The 22,702-nt window shown below is 40.5% G+C and overlaps 2 protein-coding genes across 6 annotated transcripts in view; both read left to right on the forward strand.

Moving 5' to 3' along the window:
• LOC125461136 (tubby-related protein 3-like) overlaps positions 1 to 17,927 on the forward strand; it is an 86,318-nt gene extending 68,391 nt beyond the window's left edge. For all 5 annotated transcript variants that reach the window (XM_059652405.1, XM_059652406.1, XM_059652404.1 and 2 more), the window contains 6 exons: positions 4,951 to 5,148; positions 7,911 to 8,023; positions 10,538 to 10,652; positions 12,170 to 12,268; positions 13,440 to 13,611; positions 15,622 to 17,927. In XM_059652405.1, the coding sequence (XP_059508388.1) occupies positions 4,951 to 5,148; positions 7,911 to 8,023; positions 10,538 to 10,652; positions 12,170 to 12,268; positions 13,440 to 13,611; positions 15,622 to 15,755 (831 nt within the window). In that variant the 3' untranslated portion in view covers positions 15,756 to 17,927. The remainder of the gene's footprint in view (positions 1 to 4,950; positions 5,149 to 7,910; positions 8,024 to 10,537; positions 10,653 to 12,169; positions 12,269 to 13,439; positions 13,612 to 15,621) is intronic.
• LOC125460934 (hemagglutinin/amebocyte aggregation factor-like) overlaps positions 16,555 to 22,702 on the forward strand; it is a 28,359-nt gene continuing 22,211 nt past the window's right edge. The window contains exons 1-2 of the mRNA XM_059652227.1: positions 16,555 to 16,561; positions 18,404 to 18,463. Coding sequence (XP_059508210.1) covers positions 16,555 to 16,561; positions 18,404 to 18,463 — 67 coding nt within the window. The remainder of the gene's footprint in view (positions 16,562 to 18,403; positions 18,464 to 22,702) is intronic.

Genomic DNA, 22,702 nt, shown 5'->3' on the forward strand with positions numbered 1-22,702 from the left:
CTCTGTGTCAGGCTGTGGACACGCTGTTTCCTCCTTCCCACCTGGAAGTTCCGGGGGGCCCTCCAGTGCCCCAGCAGCACTTGACTGGGCGTCGGAGGGAGCCTCAGGATGCCTCCCGTCACCTGGAAGCGGGGTGCTGCTTTCCTTCTCCCTTGAAATCTTTAGCTTCTGCTTTGGGCGGGCCCCCAATGGATCTCCCTCTTCAGAGGAGCTCTTATAGCCCCCCTGTAGCTGCCTCTTCCCGCCTGATGGTTGCAGTTCCTGGGCCCGCGACGCGCCTTCCTCCTCACTTTCTGGACCGTAGCCCACTCCCCTGGGTCACCTGTCGCCATCTCCATCAACTCTGGGTTGTCGGGGCGGAGCGGAGCCTGGAGGGGTGCTTTGCTGGCCTCGGTCCCATCCCGCGGGGCTGGGCCCTCCTGCACGACCTGGCCCTCCTGCACATCAGTGGGGTCCTTGCAGGGCCCTGGTGCCTTCCTCTCCTCCGGGGGGGCTGGCCCCGCATTGCCCCTGCCGGCGACCTGGGCGTAGGTGGTCCCCCGCCGCGGGCATGCCTTATAGAGGTGGCCCGCTTCCCCGCAAAGGTTGCAGCTTTTTTTCTTGTGGGCAATCCTTTGCAAGGTGTCCCTCCTCCCTGCAGTTCCTGCAGATGGTGGCTTTGCACTCGGCCGCCACGTGATCTGACCTACCACAGGCATGGCAGACTTTAGGTTGCCCTGTGTACGTCAGGTAGCCCTTGCTCCCGCCGATCGCGAAGCTGGAAGGTGGGTGTACGACATTCCCGTCCGAGCCCATCCTCAGCGTCACCCTGACCTGCCTCTTACTGGTCCAGATGCCAAAGGGGTCCATGATGTCGGTTAGGTCCCCTTCCACCTTCACATACCTTCCAAGGAAGGTCAGGACATCAACTGCTGGCACATGCGGGTTGTACATGTGTACAGTCACCATACGGCTCCTCTGCACTGGCATCACAAACAGTGGGACAGCGGTCAATACAGAGAGGGGGCCCCCACCTCCTTTCTCCTTGAAAACCTCCAGGAAGCGCTCACAAAGCTTGGCGCTCCTGAAGGTTACATCGTAAAAACCTCCTCCGGGGAAATCCTGCAGGCAGTAAATGTCCACAGCAGTGAACCCACAACAGTCCAATAGGACCCTCTTCACGAAGAAGGTGTGGTCCACAGGTGCACCTTCATCCACCTTCTTCACAGAAACACGGATGGTGTTCCAGACTCCCTGACCTGGGGCACGAGCACTTGCCGCAGCCATCGTTGCAGGTTAGCTGCTCCCCTGAACCAGCATTAGGCTGAAGCCAGCATTCAGATCCACCAGTTGCAAGGGTGCACAGCCAACCCGACGTCTTCCTTCCACCTCCAACACAGCACTCTCCTCCTCTCGGTCCACAAAAGAGTGGGTCTTTATTTTGTTCCGGATGTAAGCTGGTTCACTAAGCTGGAAGGTTTGTTCCCAGATAATCAGTCACCATTCTAGGTAACATCATCAGTGAGCCTCCGACGAAGCGCTGGTGTTATGTCCGGCTTTCTAATTATCTGTTTAGGTTTCCTTGGGTTGGTGATGTCATTTCCTGTTCTTTTTCTCAGGGGATGGTAGATTGTCTCCAAATCAGTGTGTTTATTGATGGAGTTCCGGTTGGAATGCCATCCTTCTAGGAATTCTCATGTGTGTCTCTGTTTGGCTTGTCCTAGGATGGATGTGTTGTCCCAATCAAAGTGGTGTCCTTCCTCATCTGTATGTAAGGATACGAGCAATAGTGGGTCATGTCGTTTTGTGGCTAGTTGATGTTCATGTATCCTGGTGGCTAGCTTTCTGCCTGTTTGTCCAATGTAGTGCTTGTCGTAGTTCTTGCAAGGTATTTTGTAGATGACATTTGTTTTGCTTGTTGTCTGTATAGGGTCTTTTAAGTTCAGTAGCTGCTGTTTTAGTGTGTTGGTGGGTTTGTGGGCTATCATGATGCCAAGAGGTCCGAGTAGTCTGGCAGTCATTTCGGAAATGTGTTTGATGTAGGGGCGAGTGGTTATGGTTTCTGGGCCCGTTTTGTCTGTTTGTTTGGGTTTGTTGCTGAGGAATCTGCGGACTGTGTTCATAGGATACCCATTCTTTTTGAATACGCTGTATAGGTGATTTTCCTCTGCTCTGCGTAGTTCCTCTGTGCTGCAGTGTGTGGTGGCTCGTTGCAATAATGTTCTAATGCAGCTTCGTTTGTGGGTGTTGGGATGGTTGCTCCTGTAGTTCAGTATTTGGTCCGTATGTGTTGTTTTCCTGTAGACGCTGGTTTGAAGTTCCCCATTGACTGTTCGCTCTACTGTGACATCTAGGAATGGCAGTTTGTTGTTGTTTTCCTCCTCTTTTGTGAATGTTATGCCAGTAAAGGGTATTATTGATGGTCTTGAAGGTTTCCTCTAATTTGTTTTGTTTAGTGATGACAAAGGTGTCATCCACATAGCGGGCCCAAAGTTTGGGTTGGATGATTGGCAGAGCTGTTTGTTCGAGTCTCTGCATTACTGCCTCTGCTAAGAACCCTGATATCGGAGATCCCATGGGTGTACCGTTGGTTTGTCTGTAGGTTTTGTTATTGAAAGTGAAATGGGTGGTGAGGCATAGGTCCACTAGCTTGATGATGTTGTCCTTGCTGATGAGGTTGGTGGTGTCTGGTGTATGTGTCTTTGGTTCTTCTAATAGTGTAGTCAGTGTTTCTTTGGCCAGGTTGATGTTGATCAGCCATGATGATGATGCTGAGAAAAAGAACAGGAAATGACATCACCAATGCAGGAAATAACATCACCAACCCAGGGAAACCTAAACAGATAAATAGCGGGACATAACACCAGCGCTTCGTCGGAGGCTCACTGATGTTACTTAGAATGGTGACGAAACGTCTGAAAACTAACCTTCCAGCTCAGCGAGCAAACTCACATCCAGAACCTCAACCTGAGCTACAAATCTTCTCAAAACTCACTCATTCTAGTCAGTGTGACACCTATTTCCCAAGCACAAAGCCATGTTGACAATCCCTAATCAGCCTTGCCTTTCCAAGTGCATGTGAATCTTGTCCCCCAGGATTCCCTCCAACAACTTGCCCACCACTGGTTTCGGGCTCACCAGACGATAGTTCCTTGGCTTTTCATTAACACCTTTCTTAAATAGTGGCACCAGGTTTGCCAACCGGAACCTCACCTGCTGTTATTGATGATTCGAAAATCTCACCTTCTTGCAGAGTTCTAGGGTACACCTGATCAAGTCCTGGGGATTTAGTCATCTTTCATGCTTTAAGACAGCCAGCACCACCACCTTTGTAATATGGATATTTTTCAAGATGTCACTATTTAATCCTCCATATTCTCTATCTTTCATATCCTTCTCCATAGTAAACAGGGACCACTTAAACCACAACTCATCCCTCAGACCCTGACCCGCAATAACCGCCAAAAGAGAATCCCCCTACTCCTCACATACCACCCCACCAACCTCCGGATACAACGCATCATCCTCCGACACTTCCACCATCTACAATCCGACCCCACCACTAAAGACAATTTTCCATCCCCACCGTTGTCTGCCTTCCAGAGAGCCCACTCTCTCCGGGACTCCCTTGTCCGCTCCACACTCCCGTCCAATCCAACCCCACCACACCCGGCACTTTCCCTTGCAACTGCAGGAAGTGCTACACTTGCCCCCACACCACCTCCCTCACCCCCATCCCAGGCCCCAAGAAGACTTTCCACATCAAGCAGATGTTCACCTGCACATCCGCCAATGTGGTATACTGCATCCGCTGTACCTGTTGTGGCTACCTGGACATTGGGGAAACCAAGCAGAGGCTCGGGGACCGCTTTGCAGAACATCTACGCTCGGTTCGCAATAAACAACTGCACATCCCAGTCGTGAACCATTTTAACACCCCCTCCCATTCCTTAGGTGACTGTCCATCCTGGGCCTCCTGCGGTGCCATAATGATGCCACCCAAAGGTTGCAGAAACAACAACTCATATTCCACTTGGGAACCCTGCAACCCAATGGTATCAATGTGGACTTCACCAGCTTCAAAATCTCCCCACCCCCACTACATCCCAAAACCAGCCCAGCTCGTCCCCGCCTTCCTAACCTATCCCCACTCCTCTCACCTACCTCCCCACTCCTCTCACCTACCTCCCCACTCCTCTCACCTACCTCCCCACTCCTCTCACCTACCTCCCCACTCCTCTCACCTACCTCCCCACTCCTCTCACCTACCCTCCGCTCCTCTCACCTACCCCCACCCCCCTTCTCCTCTATCCATCTTCGGTCTGCCTCCCCACCTCTCCCTATTTATTTCAGAATCCTCTCCTCATCCCCCTTTTCTGATGAAGGATCTAGGCCTGAAATGACAGCTTTTGTGCTCCTAAGATGCTACTTGGCCTGCTGTTATCATCCAGCTTTGCATTTTGTTATCTCTTTACCACTTAACTGCCTTCCCAGTTTTTTCCCCTTATCCATAACGCCATTTTTGTTTTATGTCTAACTGTATGATTGATACTTATGTTAGCTAAGGGCTAGAAGATGGGTAGATTGGGCAATTTTACATGCTTTGATAGAATTCCTAAGTTTTGTGAAGACTCCGGAAAAAGAGGAGCTAGATTTCCAGTGCGCTACCCTAGTGAGGAACCCATTTTGAAATGTGTTTGGACAATTTTGTTTGAACGATTTGGATGTATTCTCACTGATGATATAAATGACGTCGCAACTCAATTCTTTAGGAATGTCTCTGACCAAAGCCCAGAACTTTCCATGGAATATAAAAGGATTACAGAAATGTATTTTAATATTAATGTAACATGAAATATTTACGTAAATATAATCCAAGAAAGGATTTCTCTAAGCAGCTATTTGAGTTTCAGAAACTGTTTTTATAGCATTAACACACATTATATTGAGTTCTTTGTTTCGAATTTCTAGGAACCAACTGCTGGTTCACTCCCTTCTCCTGGATCTGGCCTAAACTTGATTGAAATAGACAATTTGGAGGAGTTTGCATTGAAGCCTGCCCCTCGTGGAATAACAGTCAAATGCAGGATCACCCGGGATAAGAAGGGAATGGACCGTGGTCTCTACCCAACTTATTTCATGCATCTTGAACGTGACGATGGAAAAAAAGTGAGGGAAACCCTGCTTGTAGCTGTGAAATTAGATTGAGAACCATGAAGAATTAATTCACAAACACTAATGGCATTGATGTTTATAAGTATTTCAAATCAAACTTAAGGGCTGACTATGGGGGTGTCGGCGAAATTTTTTAGAGAAAAGTAGTTACATTGTTATCTCTTGTTGCCTGAATAGACAGAAGCATTGAAATCTTAAATGATCGTGAAATAATGTAAATGCTGAAAAAATTGCATGATACCAACAAAGGTCTGTTGTATGCTCAAGACTGACATCTCCATCTTTATTAATTGTTTGGATAATACATAGAGGTTCATATTAAATCTCTAGAAGAGTTTCCTGTGATGGAAGAAAAGGGAAGGAGAATACATTCAAAAGTTCTAAAGAACAGTATGATGTATTGGATTAGTGCAATTCATTTCTTGAGTTTAAATTCCAATTGTATGTTGGAATGAGTGATGGTGTGGAATTTTGTCACTGCATTGGAGGTTGGGAAGTGGTAGAGCTGGCCAAATTGCATTATATAGTATTAGAAAGAAAGATTAACACACAGATTTTACTTCTTCACTGATACAGGAATTTTTTCTGTCATTGAAGCTTTGAAGCCTTGGTGTCACCATAGATCGTACAGCTATTGCTTCACCCTTTGAGCGTACATTGTCACAGTTTGTTCACCTGAGCAATTTGAACAATTGGCAATGACTCCAGGGTTTCTGCTCCTCCTCTTGCCAAGCCATTAGTTCACATATACAATGCATGTCGGCTCCAGCATCGATTATAGAGCCATAAAGATATACAGCACACAAACAGACCCTTTGGTCCAACTCATTCCTGCAGACCAGATATCTTATGTAGATCTAGTCCCATTTGCCAGTATTTGACCCTTACCCCTCTAAACCCTTCCTATTCATATACACATTTAGATGCCTTTTAAATGTTGTAATTGTACCAGCCTCCACCACTTCCTCTGGCACTCATTCCATGTATGCACCACCCTCTGTGTGTAATGTTGCCCCTTAGGTCACTTTTATATCGTTACCCTCTCACCTTAAACTTATACTGTCTAGTTTTGGACTCCCCGCCCTGGGCAAAAGAGCAATCCTATTTATCCTATCCATGCCCCTCATAATTTTATAAATCTCAATAAGGTCACCCTTCAGCCTCCAACGCTCCAGTTAAAGTAGCCCCAGTCTATTCAGCCTCTCCCTCCAACCCTGGCAACATCGTTGTAAATCTTTTCTGAACCCTTTCTCATTTCACAACATCCTTTCTATAGCAGGGAAACCAGAATTGCAGCAATATTCTGATAGTGGCCAAAACAGTGTCCTGTACAGCTGCAACATGAGCTCCCAACTCCTATAGTCAATGCACCAAACACCACCTTCGCTATCCTAACTACCTGTAACAGCACTTTCAAAGAGGTATGCACCTCCTCTCCAAGGTCTTTTTGTTCAGCAACACTTTACTATTAAGTGTACAAGTCCTACCATGATTTGCTCTACCAAAATGCAGCACCTCCGTTTATCTAAATTAACCTCCACCTGCCACACCTCAGCCAATTGGCCCATCTGATCAAGACCCCATTGTACTCTGAGCTAACCTTTGCCATCCACTACACCTTCTATTTTAGCGCCATCAGCACACTTACAAACCATAACTCCTCTGTTCAGATCCAAATCATTTTTAAAAACGATGATAAAGCGGCTGACTAAGCACCGATCGTTGTGGCACGCTGCTGTTTTAAATTGGAATTTAGTTATGATTCCCACGGGAGTCTGAAAACCAAATAAGTCAAATTTAGTGAACAACCCCTAAATGAAGAAACTTATTGAACAAGATTTCACTTCCTGTATTTTGACCTCAAAGACACATCAAAATTGATGTAAACCACACAGCTATCAGTTGGAAAATCCTGGTTGGAGTGTACTTAAGTTTCAGATTGAATGCGAGATATCACTGTGTCTCATGATTATCTTATTGTAGGTCACAGGTTCCCAAACTGGAGATTGCAAGCCCTGCTCTGCAAATCACTCATATCATCTTGCATTCTCATTCTGAGATTACACAAAGTTTGAAGCAGTAAAATGGGGTCACTAGGGACAATCTGAACAATTTCAATTCCAGATCTACAGTTCAAGCAGTATTCCAGTTTCAGTTACACAGGCCTTCTAAGCTACATTCCAGTTCCTTTCTTCCAAGGATTTAACTGATGTAGTGCTTGCAGCAGTTTCTATTTAGATAAATTCCATCTGTGCAATGTGACCTATATAGCACACTTACTTGCAGAAATCAATTGAGCTCTCCATTCCAGCTATCTTTTTTCCCCCCTCCTTTTCCTTTCCTTGTCTGTGGCCTCCAGTTTTTCATATTGTCACTGTTGCTACTGCTTCCAGGTAAGACCCAGCAAGTCACATAAATATTTCTTATCATGCAAAATTTGTAGTTGATTCCTTTGCAACTGATCCAAACTTTTAAAAGTTATTTGATAACTTTTGATAACGATTACAGATTTGCCAAAAATTTCAAAGTAACTATACATTTTTCTTGTTGCTTTCATGTGTATGGTTGTTGCAGTTCAGCCTTACAGATACGTTGTTTTCCTTATGTCTGATGCTCATGTTTTTGCAGTATTGGTGTTGCATGACCGGTTAATGATATAATATTTTTTTTAGTAGGTTGCTGTTGAGTTGGGGGAACTGACTATTTGTTTGTGATGAAAGGAACGTCTAAAATATGTTTTGCTTTGTTTTACACAGGTGTTTCTGTTAGCTGGAAGAAAAAGGAAAAAGAGCAAAACTTCCAATTATCTGATATCTGTTGATGCAACAGACTTGTCACGAGAAGCTGACAGCTACGTAGGGAAATTAAGGTTGTTATATTTTGATAAGATTGTAAATTAATAATTATATGTTTTATGTAACATAATATACACATGCTAAAGGATTTTACATTTCAACCTTTGGTAAATGACCTGTGTGCTGACATAATTAATGCTGCTGAGTTGCATAAGTATGTTTTATTAATTTATATTAGGTTGTGTATCTGGTACATCTATTAGGCATTGATGACTTAAAATGATTTAAAGTAGTTAGTTTGTTTAAATAATGCACTTTGAGGAATTACTGAACAGGTACTAATACAGTTTACAGCTTTCATTTTGAATAGACCTTTTCAGGGCTGTGGATTTGTGTAGTGTCCTTGCCCTCGGAGACTTGGTGAAATTGATGAGAAAAAAGTACACGTGATATAAGTTTTTAAAACAATTTCTCTCAGTATCCAAAAATCAAGAAAAAAAGTCGCACTTAATGATCTTAACTCAGGAATGGTGTAAAAGTGGCTAGTATAAGGAATAGCAATGCTCCACCATTACATATATAAGGTGTACTTTTGTGTTTGGCTAAGTGGATATTGTCAGGCTGGCATTAAGTAATGTTTAACTTTTATATGTTACTTGTACAGTCCGTATCTTGGGAAAGCTGTTTGGAGAAGCATAAACAGGTTTTTCTTTTGTCACGCTGTATTTCACTTGATATGGTAGTAATTGTTACTCACATTAGAATTGGATTGGTGTCCAATTCCATAGCTCCAACATCCATCACGATGTATTAATTAAGAGGAGATAACTCTTAACACTAGCATCCAATGCTGATTCCATTCCGTAGGGTATAACTGCAAAGCCAATGTAAATGCCTTATTCATGAGGCAATGATTTCTCAAGCCGGTCTTTGGGCTTCTGTGGAAGCATCCTCAAGCATCTTTAGGTTTTCCTACAATATATGCCTTGTTTTAACAAATTCTTCTCTGTCTCTACTTGTTGCTATTAATGAATCTTGGTGTTCTGGTTAAGACTTAACCATTAATAAAGTTACTACATCAAAATCAGCCCCTTCTAAACCAACAAACTGTCCAAATTCAAACAAGGTAAAGCAGTTAAAGAAATGCCCAAAAGAAAAGATTTGCATGGCTTCAGTGTGGTCCTAGTTTGGAGTTCCCAGTTTTGAAGTTTTCCTTCATTTTATAATTTCTACAATGTGATTTGACAAAGTCTTGCATCAAGGAGGCCTAGCGAGAAAACTGAATCCAGTAGGGATCGGGAGAAGACTCTCTGCTGGTTTTGTCATTGCTAGCATAAGGTTATTGTTATTGGAGGATGATCATCCATGTCCCAGGTCATCACTGCAGTGTCCTAGGCCCAGCCATCTTAAGCTGCTTCACCAAAGGCATTCTTTCAACCATAAGGTCAAGTGGTGATGTTTGCTGATAGTTGGATAGTGCTCAGCACCATTCACAATTCCTCAGATACTAAACAGCCCATGTCAATATACATCACAACCCAGAAATTATTCACTTTGAGCTGGCAATTTACAAGTTACATTTTTACCACACACATGCCAGACAATGACCATTTCAAATGAGAGGGCGTGTAATTACCCCTGCTTAAATTGCACTGGCATTACCTTTGAATCCTGCAGTTTCAATATCCTCAGCATTACTATTGGCCAGAAACCAAATTGGACCAGCCACACAAATGCTATGGCTACCAGTACCTGTCTCCCAAATGCCTGTCCAGAATCTACAAGGAGTATGAGTGAATACTCTCCCCTTAACTAGTGGACGTGTGCATCTCAAACAGCTCAGTACCATCCAAGATAAAGTGGACTGATGGATGATCACCCCATCCATTATCCTCAACATTGGTACCTTCAACACAGATAAACAGTTGCAAAAGTGTGTATTATGTGTATGACGCACTACAGCAATTTGCTTAAGCCTCTTTCAAAAGCACTTTCCAAACTCTCAACCTCCATTACTTACAAGGACAAGGGCAGCAAATACAGGGGAAAAGCACCACCTCTAAGTTCACGTTAAAGGTGTACATCATCCTGACTTAGAATTATATAGCTACTCTTGCTTTATCACTGACAAAATTTTAGACCTTCCTCTCTAAAAGCACAGTGCCTAACCCCAAAGACTGCAGTGGTTCAGGAAGACAGCTCACCACCAACTTGTCAAGAGTAATTAGAGATAAGCAATGCTGACCTATCCAGTGATGCCAACATCTTGTGAATGAATAAAAGAAAACATTATGGACCTGTTGGGTCAAATGGTCTATGTTTGCACTGTAAATACTTTACTATTATTCGCGTGGAAGCAGAACTAGAGTAGGCTGCTGTGTGTGATTTTGAAATGAACATTACAGAGTGTGGCATAAAAGGATGACAATGCTACTGAACTATCAGCACATTACTTGTATGATTATTAATTTTTATTGGTGCTAATAAACAGTCAAAATTTTCTACGTCTGTTCATTTCAGAATATTTGATCATTGTGCCTTTACTGTGTATGATTGTTCATATTGTGTTGCATTTTCTTGTCTGCCAGGTCAAATTTAATGGGAACCAAGTTTACAATTTATGACAATGGAGTAAATCCTGCAAAAGCAGTTGGGTTGCTTGATGAAACCAATACCAGACAGGAGTTAGCTGCAATTTGCTATGTAAGTATTACAGCATAGAAATATTTTAGATTAGGTTACTTTAGATTCCCTACAGTATGGAAACAGGCCCTTCAACCCAGCAAGTCGACGCTGCCCCTTGGAGCATCCCACCCAGACCCATCCCCCGAGAGCCCACACACCCCTGAACACTACGGGCAATTTTAGCACGGCCGATCCACCTAGCCTGCACATCTTTGGACTGTTGGAGGAAACCCACGGGGAGAATGTGCAAACTCTGCACAGACAGTCGCCTGAGGCTGGAAACGAACCCGGGTCCCTGGCGCTCTGAAGCTGCAGTGCTAACCACAGAGCCACAGTGCTGCCCCAAATAATTTTATTGTTCTAAGTCTGTTATACATAATTTGGATACCCTGTTAAATAGTGCCCGAAAGCTTATGGATCTGCTCTCAGTTGTGCTGTTATACTCTGTGCAATATTATCAAAAAATATGTAATGATTTTGCTGGGTATTCACTATTTCCTATGTGATCCACGTAGAGAAATGGAAATTAAATGGGAAAAATAGTGATGAAGAGTAGATGCAGGCAATTTTTCTGCGATGTTATGCATGGTCCATTCAGCTTCACTTTAAAAAAATACCATGAACTAAAACAAAATTTTATGCAGAATTGGGTGCAGATAATGTATAGTTGTTCCGAAAAAGGTTCCTTACTTTAACTCTACGATGGTAGCAACAGGGCGACTAGTTTGTTTTAAAATCCATCTGATTCAAAAACTAACTTTCAGCAATTGAATCTGCCATCCTTATCCATCTGAACATTGATGTGGGTCTGAGATTAAATAAGTTTGGATTGCTTTATCATGCTTATAAGTCAGGGATAATGCTTCAGTACAGAACTGCTTGTAGCTTTGCACTAATTAACAATATACAGGTAACTCTGCTCAGAGAGCTTGCCAGCATATCCTTCATTCTGATCTCCATCCACATCGTGTGAACAGGGAATGTTTCTTTTTTTCAGTAATAAACATCCTTTGCCTTCACAAAAAAAAGGTAAAATTATTGTAGCGGCATATATCCAAACTGGGGAAGTAGCTACATCTATTTTTTTTTTAAATCTCAGAAGTAATTATAATAAGTAATATGTATTCAGAGTAATGTCAATGGTTCTGTGTAACAAGAGCACATTACCTATGGGTGTTGACACATTAATTATCTGCAGGTGCCACGCTACTAGATTCGACACTACTCCTCAGTGTGCAACATTTCACATTCAGTGTTATTCCTCCGTACATGGTACTTTTATGTTAATCGTGTGGTATCTTTGGGCAGAAATCTGCTGATCTACATGACCTCACTCCAAAATCGTATCCTCCAAATGTATGTTTTGTTTCCAAGCCTGTTAATTTCAATAGTACAAAAACTAATTATTACAGTAATCATTGTCTGATCAGAAATTTCCTCAATAGTATAAGGGAACAGTCAATGAAAGATTCGATGTTCATGAATAATACGGCTAAAGTATTATTAACACAAGTTTCAACTTTCATTCCTTCCAGGAGACCAATGTTCTTGGCTTTAAAGGGCCACGGAAAATGACTGTTGTCATTCCAGGTATGAGCATGAATCATGAGCGAGTCCCCATCAGACCTCGCAATGTAAGTCTATTAAAAAAAAAGGTAGATCTTAATTTCATTATAATAAGTTCCAATGAAACTATTCCAGGCAGGTTTCAAGGTACAGTAGGAACACAAATTAAATAGTGTTTCAGTAAGAAAACAGATATTCTGAAAATATATTTAAAGTATCTGTTTGCAAATGTATTTAAAATATGTGTAAGATAGAATCTAGGTGTACTATACTAGGTGAATTATTGCTTTGACTTGTTAGACTTAAATTTGAATCTAGACTGGATAAAAGTTTCTGCCAGGAGCAAAGATTCTTCAGAAGCTTAATGCAGAAATTTTTGAAATTAATACAGTAGCAAGATACTGTGAATGCTGTAACTTTGAAGTTATAAACAGAAAATTCTGGAAATACTCAGGAGGTTAGATAGCATTTTGCAGAGAAAAGCAAGGTTAATGTTTTGGTCAATAACTTTAAATCAGAAAGCATAGTGGAACTGTATACTTTGGGATGAATAAGTGACACCATGAAATAGAGGGACATAAATTCATAAAATCTCTGTGCTAACCATGTTTTAACCTTTGTCAGCTAGGTGAACCAACATTCACCAGGGGCAGGCTGTCCAATGTTATAATGCTCATGTCCTTATGTACCCATCGAGTTTAAAGGTCTCATTGCATAGAAGAAATTCAACTTCTGGTGTAATTTTTTATACCAGAATAAAGGCATTTTGAATCCTTGTATTGTTTTTTTTTCTAAGGATAATCTTTCATAAAGATCAGTTAATTGCGGCATTTCCAATTGAAAATAGAAAAAGTATAAACTTGAAGCCAAATTTACCTAAATAAAAGTGGTTGGAATTTGGATCACTGAGGTTGCAAAAATTCATTGCATTCTCACCTTTTCTACACAAATCTGCAGCTGGCTATATATTGTAAATTGAAATTTAGCAATTTAATACTTTAATATTTATAAACATTTTCTGTGCATTTTCTTTACAAAGCCACAATTGACATAACAGCAATTATGAAAGATCTAACATATTAATCTATATATCAGTTTATATAACACATCAATCCCACAACCTGGGCAATTTCGTTTTTGCAGTTGCCTGGTTCTCCAGTTCTGTGTTATCTCATCTCAGTTCTCAGTGCTGAATATATTGCAATTTTCTGCAGTGATTGCTTTCAAACATTCCCACAGGAGCACGAAAGTTTACTGTTAATGTGGCAGAACAGAAACATGGAAAATTTAATTGAGCTGCACAACAAGGTGCCTGTTTGGAATGATGACACTCAGTCTTATGTGCTGAATTTCCATGGAAGAGTTACACAGGCGTCTGTTAAGAATTTTCAGATTGTTCATGATAATGATCGTAAGTATTTAACCAGAAAATCATACTTGTTGATCCCCCATTTAATTGGAAATTCATTTTGTGGCATTTAAATTTGAAATTTGAAATTGGCTTCAATGCATATATTGGGATAATTTCATTGGTACCCCCTCTGCTGCATTTTCACAGTACCATTTGTCTGATAATACTCATCAGCTACCTACTAAGAGTGGAGAGTTTGCACACAGCTAAAAAGAGGAAGTGGGATTATTTTCACTGCCATTACTACTTTTTTTTGAAATTACCAGACCTCCACTTGGATTCTCCTAGATTCATGGTGTCTGTTTAGTGTCCCACTTTTGGCTCCTCTTTTAAACTTTTGTTTATTCTGTGTGCGCAAGTCTCTTCCCCCTTTCTCTCTACCTCTGCTCTCTCATGGGCATAGTCTGTCTACCTCCACATCATCTTCCTCTGCCTGAAGTTCCCAGTTATTTTCTGATACTCACTGGCTCTTCCATTGCAGAGGAATTAAACTTAATCAGTAGAAGCTGAATCTTACTTTCTCCATGTTATGCATGAAAATGCGCAAACCATCAGGTGTAGAAACCAGTGCCCAGCTCTTTAAATCACTGACAATGTCGGGAGAGAAAGATGGATTATGTATTACCTTTTCCTCGCAATATTGTCACGCAGATAATGTAACTCTGGCTTGTGTCTCTGTTTATTAAACAATAATAAACTTTTAGCAAAAAATAATCAAATAGTGCTATCCTATTTTTAAAATATGCCATTAGTGTAGTTTGTTTTACAACATAACATGAATATAAGGATGCCACGTGGATATCATAAGTCATGAGAACATGAATAATGATGGTTGTGCAGATTTTCATATGTAAATAGTAATTCATAACATCATTGTGAGCAATGTTCACAATAGCCTAGGATCAAGTACTGGTGATTATCAATCTGTTAATTGATTACAGCAGTTATGCTTGTTCATCAGAGGATTGCACTAAGTTATTGGATGCTTTGATAGATCAGAAATGATACAGTATAGTTGAGCCCAACAAATCAAAAGGTCACATATCCTGTCAGTGGTTTAGGTTGATTTAGTGTATCTCTATTGAGGTGCCAAAGGGAGACTACAATCCACAATTTCCATTCCTTTTGTAGTCTGCTTGTCCCAACTGAACAATTACCCTAATCGTCAGGACTATGGTCAAACCCACTGCTAGCATCTTGGGAGGATGACAGATGCAGACAGAAGAAAGGGAATTTAAAAGGCTTTATATGCTGTCCCTTGTCAAATTATCGTCAGTCCTGGATACCTTGGGAAATCTTAGGACACTATTGTAGTGTGGTCACCTGGAAGCATTAGGTTTCCACTGGCAATTATTTTTTGCTGCATCCAGAAAAAGATTGTGTACCAGGTGCAATGAAAAATGATATATTGAGAGACTGTTTCTGCTTCTATTTAAATCATTCAAAGTTTTAGATTGTCCAATGGAATAAAAACATTAGGAGCAACTTACCCTTGGCCATGACTGCTTATGGCTACTTTTGGGATATTGGCACAGGTCTTAGAGTAGCTAACAATTAATTAGCAATTGCTAGTCAGGGAAATCCAGTGAATGTGGGATAATCTTTTTTTGCGAAAAACACAAATTAGGCTGTTGTTTCCAGAAGTAATTTAGAAGTTTACACAATTCGATGTAGTCTGTCAAGCATCGAGAGTTCTGAAACATAAGGAAATCCTTTATGGTCACTCAAGTTAGGGTATTGTAATACACAGTACACCAGAGTTGGGGCGTTTCTTTGAATGGTATAATATATTTATTTTTATTCAGATTAGTTCACACTCTAGTAAGCTGATCCTGGGGTAGTTGGCACATGACTGACAGCCGCCTTGAAAATTCACCTGTGGATATTTCTGCTTAAGTTAACTTATTTTGTACTGCCAGTGTAGCTAGTTCACAGAAAATTATATTAGGAAATACGTTAAAGACAATTACCTCACAAACAATAACACTCTTTTTCTGCTTTCCTTACCAGCTGATTACATTGTGATGCAGTTTGGACGAGTGGCAGAAGATGTTTTCACAATGGACTACAATTACCCAATGTGTGCACTGCAAGCCTTTGCAATAGGATTGTCCAGTTTTGACAGTAAATTAGCATGTGAATGAGGACAATAGTGGATGCAGGCCTCCACTTTTTTAAGAAGCTGAAAACTAAAGGGACATATTTATTGTACTGTGCTGGTTTTGTTGTAATCATGCAAACAGATCTACCATGGAATTGATTTAAATCAAAAATGGAAACAAAAGAAAATAAAAATTCTGCAAATGTCAGAAATAGATTCCCAAGTGGCCTAGCAATCATGGCACACTAATCATGCTTTTTATGGACTGTATTTTACATTGTTGTACTTGAATACAATATTCTGCCAAATGCAGTATGCATCAAGAGATCACTGTTCACATTTGCCCATAGACGTAAAAGAGGAACTATCTAAAACTAGGATGCAAATTACATAATAGGTGGAATGAGAAGTACTGCCTCCTTAAATTATGTCAAAAATGAATGGCTGAAATAATCTTAAATTTGAAAATGACTATTTTAATCTACATTTTTGAATTGTATCCTCTCTTTTTCACTTATTTTTGAAAGCATTGACTTATGCTAGAGCATGGTTCCAAAAATTAGAGTGCCACATTTAGCTGACCATTTTTTATGTTCCAGTTTGGTCCTTATTCAATATTAATAGAATACCACTTTCATCAATGGTGCTGAATGATCAGCAGGTTGAGGAGTTCCAACTGACAGTAGCTATAGCCTCCTTGGCTAACCCATCAGTGAGTACAGGCACCCTTGCAGAGTCCAGTGTTTTTTTTCTGTTTGCATCTCTGAGTGCCTTTGGATTTTTTCCACATTTAAATACACTATATTGATTCAGCTTATAGTTGAACTGAAGGTTGTGATGCAATGGGAGGTATATTTCCTCATAGAGACAGGACTGGCTATGCAGAGCATTATTATTTAGGTGTGTTTTGACCTTGGACTTTCAAATAAAGAGGCCATATTTGATAAAATTGAGGTTTTAAGAGCCATAACTTCATGGAAGATTATTAGTGATTTTAAGAGAATTAGGTAGGAGAAAAATATGTAATCCTAAATATAATTTCTGCATTCATTTTTAAAAATTATTTCCTCCTTTATTGTTTTATCCTTCAAAACTGCTGACCAGAGGAAATCAAGATGGGGAAATTTTGTGTGGAGGCATGAATTGACGTTAATTTCTTCTTCAGACCCATTTTGCACTATAAACAGTGTGAGGCTCAATCCATTCTTATAATAGAGCTTTGAGCATAAAATACCTATTTCTTCCTTGCCTCTGAGCAGCAGTCATCAACCCTCAACAGCGAAGTATTTAGATATAGTTCTGCAAAAAGTATGTCTCAGTTGACATTTAACCATCACGTTAACTGGAAAACTAATTTTAAATCAAATCATGTAATTAAATCTTGGTGTCTACAGTACTTTATTGTCTGGTTTGTTAACTTGCACCAACTTGAAAATAAAATCACTCAAGATAAACCTGAAGAAGTGTATTGCAAGGGCAGAACATATCTTAATACTGTAATTATGTGACATTAATGAACTGCCACTTCATTCTATTTGTATTTCATGAGCCTCTTAAAGTATTCTTGCCTTGAAACATATATCTGCCTGTGTTTTTCCCATCTGTGATAAACTCCAGCCTAGGTGTTCATGTGGTAACATTCCAGCTAATGTATTGCCTTTTGTTGTACGTGTCTGCCTATGTTGTGTATCCTTGTGATTTGCTACAACCCATGTATTTTCCTACATGATAAACTCCAAACTATGTCTTTCTGATATAATCATCTTCAGCCTATGTTCTCAACATTATATGTTCCAGTTTATGTTGTTGCTGTAATACATTCCAGCTGATGTTCTTCCTGACATCCTTTAGCCTGCATGTCATTTCTGTATGGTGCAATCCAGCATGTGTATTCATAATTTGTATTATTTAGGATTTTGTAATTAAAACAAATGCAGTTCTCTGCATCTGATATATGCAGGGGTTTTTCTTTTTCTTTTGAGTCCTGGTCATTTCTTCAAATTTTTAAGCTTGATGCTTGGCCAAATAATAGCTGCAGCTAAATGCCTAAAGTTATTTTGCCACAATGCTGGATAATTTTTATTGTCTTTATGGTATCTGCATCACACCCATACTTGCACACCTCAATATGCCAATTGTCTTGGTAGTTTACAGTGCTTTGTATCTGTATAATAATGGAAGCCATGCTGTGATGTTCTGATGTATACCAACTAATGAAAATGTGTTTGATAAACTAAGTAAAAGTTAATCAAAACGTGTATGTTTTTATTGTGAATTAGAAGAGCAATTGATTTTGCGCTTAGTGTGAAGTCAATGCTTTTTCATTTACAGTTGTAATTATTGTAATTTAATCATGTTAATATGGTTTCTACTTTCACAGTTAATAATGGAATGATTTTTAATCTGCTAACAATGTTTCATCTATACACACATTGCTTTAACATCTGACTTTGTTTACAAAAAAGGCAATCTGAAAACAGCTTAAGAAAATCATTTATGTAGGGAATCGAATCTAAACACAGCTTAAGAAAATCATTTATGAGAACTTTTGGTTTTTCAAAACTATTGTAAGAATGGAAGGGGAGTGGTCAGCTCTTCAGACCATGCCAACCAGCTTTTTTTTTAAGCTTAAGCAGTCAGAAGCTGTTAGGGGTCCCAGGAGGGTTGAAAGCTTCAGTAAATGATTCATAGCTGCTACACTCTCTGAAATCTCTCTCTTATTTTCTGTCCTTCTGGATTGGAGAATTACATGTAAGAATATGTATTTGATTTTATCTTTTTGCCAAGGAGTGTGTTTATGGGATATTACTATATTGGAACAGTTAATTAGTAGTAGGTTAAATTTTCCAATTAAGTTTTTCTAAATTTTTTTAATTTGTATTTTAGCCATAGTGAGTATGTAAAATGTTGAGTGGTTTAATGAGTCGCATCATGTCTGGAACATGCACTTCACATCTACTCATAAAATAATAAAACCTTGGGGTTAAGGCTACCTTAAAATATTTTGAGGGGTTCTAGCCTGGTCTATAATGAATTGGGGGCTCTTGTTGGGATTGAAATCTATAATTCCAATTTGGGTTTACGGTTGTTGGGCTCAAAGATGGCGATTGGTAGGTGCAAGAGTCTTGCTACGGGTGTTGAACTCAGTTGTTTTAAACAGGGTGTGCCGTGTGTAGTAATGGTTCCTTCAGTCACTAAGAGTTCTCAGGGGGTGGAAGAAGTAACCTCAGGGGATTTAAGAAAAGTGAACAAGGCAAAGCTGTTGGAATTGGCAGACAAGCTGGAGTTGGTGTTGCCTTTGTGAGAAAAGGAGGTAATTACAGCAATAAGTTAACACTTAAATTTGCTGGAAATGCCATCAGAATCTTTGGAAATGGCTAGAATTCAATTGTAGATGAAGTAGCTCAAACATGAAAAGGAAATGAAATAGTTTGAATTACGATGAAAAGCAGAGGAAAAAGAGAGGAAGGCCCTAGCAGAGAAAGAGAGAGTGTAAAGAGAGGAAAAGAGAGAAGAAAAGCAGAAAGAGAGGGAGTTTGAACTTCAGGAGTTGGCACTTAGGAAAATCGACTAAAAAGGGTGAGGTGAAGAAAGAAGGGAGGCAAAGTGAGGAGGATAGTGATGATGAGCATACCCACTGTAGGCAAAAGCCTGGTAGGAATCTGTTTAAATAAATCCAAGCATTGCCTAAATTTGACAAGAAGGATATAGAAGCGTTTTAATTTCATTTGAGCAAGTGGCTAAACAAATTAAGTAGGTGGTAACCCTGTGGGTTTTGTTGATCTTAACAAAGTTGGTAGGCAGAGCTAGTGAGGTATCTGCACCACTATCAGAGGAAGTATCTGGGGCATATGAAGAGGTGAAGAAAGCCATCTTAAGTTAATGCTGGAAGCCTACAGATAATGTTTGAGGAATCTAAGAGGAACCCTGGTCAGACGTACATTGAGTTTGAAAGGATCAAGGTGGATAAGGGCATTGAAAATAGAACAAAGATATGACACTCTTCGACAATTATTTTGGAGGAGCTCAAAACTTCACTTACTGAAATAATGAAAGACCAGAGAGTTGAAATGGCAAGATTAGCAGCTGAAATGGCTGATGACTATGAATTGGTTCATAAATCAAAGTTTAGCTTCCAACATCAATTTCAATCCATGAGGGATAGAAATTGGACAAAACAGAAATCCTCAGGTGGTAAGGGAAAATTAGATCTCATTGAAGATTTTTTACCACAGGTAAAAAGGAAGCCCATGAAGGAGAAAGAGAAGTGAAAAAAACTCAGATGTTTTCACTGCAATACAAAAGGCCACATGAAGTGGCAGTGTTGGTGGTTTAGGAAAAACACTGAAAAGACAAACGTAGAAAAACAAGATAAGACAGTGAGTTTTATTGAAATGGTCAAGGAAAGCTTGAAGCACAGTCGAAGTTAAAAAGCTGCATCAGAATGTAAAGCCTGGGTAGAGATTGGTTGAGAAGAAAGTGCCAGATCTTCTTAAACCAATTTATTTGTGTGGGTAACGTTTACTCACATATGCTAGGAGGAGCAGGAAACAAACATTACAATTTTAAGAGATATGGGGGGGTTACATCAATGTTTGATGTTGAGAGATGAGGTGATATATCTTTTAGGAGGACTATCACCAGAAAAAGTGATAATGTTTGGAATTCATGTGACAAGAAGTGCTCCATTATGTAAAGTGAGGTTGGAGTGTCTGGTGAAAAGTGGCGATGGGAATATGTTCCTCAGCCGTGGGAAATGTGTGATTATGTGGATGGGGTGGTGGGCCTGAGTGGGATGCTTTTGAAGTGTGAGTGCAGACTCGATTTGTTAAATGGCCTCTTTCTGCACTATAATTCTATGAATTTGCCTGTGGAAGTGATCCTTTGCAGACGAAGCCTGAACTGTAACAGGGCATTATGGAGGGTACTATAATGCATTTTATGCCTAATCTGGGAATGTATGTTATGAAGATAGTTTCTAAGAGAAATTGTTAGTGTTACATTCTTCAACATTGATATCCTTCACCCTAATGAAATGAGCAGATGAAGTTGACTTGAAATTTCAAGGAAATAAAATGTAAATTATCTGTGGGAGAAAAATTGTATTACCAGGCTACACTGTTAGAAAAATGAGTGAATTCAGTCACTTTACATGTTACTGGCAAGGTCAGGTTTGGGTATGGGTCTGGTTCAAAGAAAGAAAACACATGTTCTATTTTTTTCTGCCAAGCAATTTTAAAATAGATTGTGCTTCTGGTCATTTTCTCACCAGCACCTGCAGCTAATGGTATTTTGAAGCTCAGACTCACATCGCTGATTAGTGTGTTTAAAAATGTAGCTGATAGTGATATATCTGGGACTATAAAGGCTAATGCTAGGTGTTTCTACACCTGTGTTGACCTGTCAGAGTCAGCTCTTTGATCAGAAGCAATGAAGATGCTGGGCGTTCTACTTATTGTCATTGCTGGAGTCCATGGATCATCTCCAGGTAAATGGAGAAGGGAATGTTTTATGACCCCAGTGTAACATTTCCATAACCCATGGGGTGGCATGGTGGCCCAGTGGCAGGGACCCAGGTTCAATTCCAGCCTCAGGTGACTGTCTGTGTAGAGTTTGCACATTCTCCCTTTGTCTAGGTTTCCTCTGGGTGCTCTGGTTTCCTCCCACAGTCCAAAGATGTGCAGGTTAGGTGGAGTGGCCATGTATTGCCATAAACTACCTGGTAGAGTTCGGGGAGGTGTAGATTGGGGGGATGGGTGTGAGGTGGGATGCTCCAAGGTTTGGTGTGGACTTTTTGGGCCAAAGGGCCTGTTTCCACACTGCAGGGATTCAATTCTATTCATAACCCAGCCAGTCTTTAGGCTCTTTTCAATGAAATGTTGAATTAAAACTGGTTTGTTAATAATGATTTGTGCGCTAGTGGCTCCTGGGAATTAGAATGAGAATCCCTAAACTAATTCTGCAGACAATACTTAAAGCCTCGTTTAGACAGGAGTCTATTTGATTTGGCTGGATTAAAGCCTAATTCGTACAAATTGTCCGGTGTAACCAATGAGGAACTGTCTCTATTCAGCGCCTCCTATGTTCCATTCATAATTCAGCCACAGGATTTTACAGATGCAGTCTTGGCATAGTCCAGGAAATCTCTGTTAAAGGGAAAAAATAAAGTATGCTTTCTCATTTAGAGGGACATAAATGATGAAAATTGAATGCTTGTTTTGTACTAATGGAAACCATTAAATCTGTGACTTACTTCCTAAAAGTGGACAAATCCCTGGGAGTAGACCAGATTTACCCTGGAGCATTTTGGGAAGCTAGGGAAGTAATTGCTGAGCCCTTGCTGAGATATTTGTTTTGTTGATAACCACAGTTAAGGTGCTGATAGACTGGAGGTTGGCTAATCTGGCACCACTATTTAAGAAAGGTGAGAAGGAAAATCTGGGGACCTATAGACCAGTAAGCCTGCAATTGGTCGGCAAGTTGTTGGAGGGAAGCCTATGGGACAGGATTTACATGTGTTTGGAAAGGCAAGGACTAATTAGGGATAATGAACATGGCTTTGTGCAAGGAAAACCATGCCTCAAAAACTCAACTGAGTTTTTTGAAGAAGTGATGAAGAGGATTAATGAAGGCAAAGTAATGGATGTTGTCTGTATGGATTTCAGTAAGACTTTTGACAAGGCTCTGCTTGGTAGACTAGGTAGCAAGATTAGATCACATGGAATACAGGGAGAACTAGCCAGCTGGAAGCAAAATTGGCTGAAAGATAGGAGATAGAGGGTGGTGGTGGATGGTTGCCTTTTGGACTGGAGACCTGTGATCAGTGGTGTGCGGCAAGGATCAGTGCTGGGTCCACTGCTTATTTCTATGAATGATTTGGCTGTTAGGACGGATGATTTAGTGAATTTGCCGGTGATACCCAAATTGGTGTGGTGGACAGCGAAGAAGGATATCTCAGAGTAGAACAGGAGCTTGATCAGATGAGCTGAG

This window comes from Stegostoma tigrinum, chromosome 18 (genome assembly GCF_030684315.1).
Source record: "Stegostoma tigrinum isolate sSteTig4 chromosome 18, sSteTig4.hap1, whole genome shotgun sequence".
NCBI classification, from domain to species: Eukaryota; Metazoa; Chordata; class Chondrichthyes; order Orectolobiformes; family Stegostomatidae; genus Stegostoma; species Stegostoma tigrinum.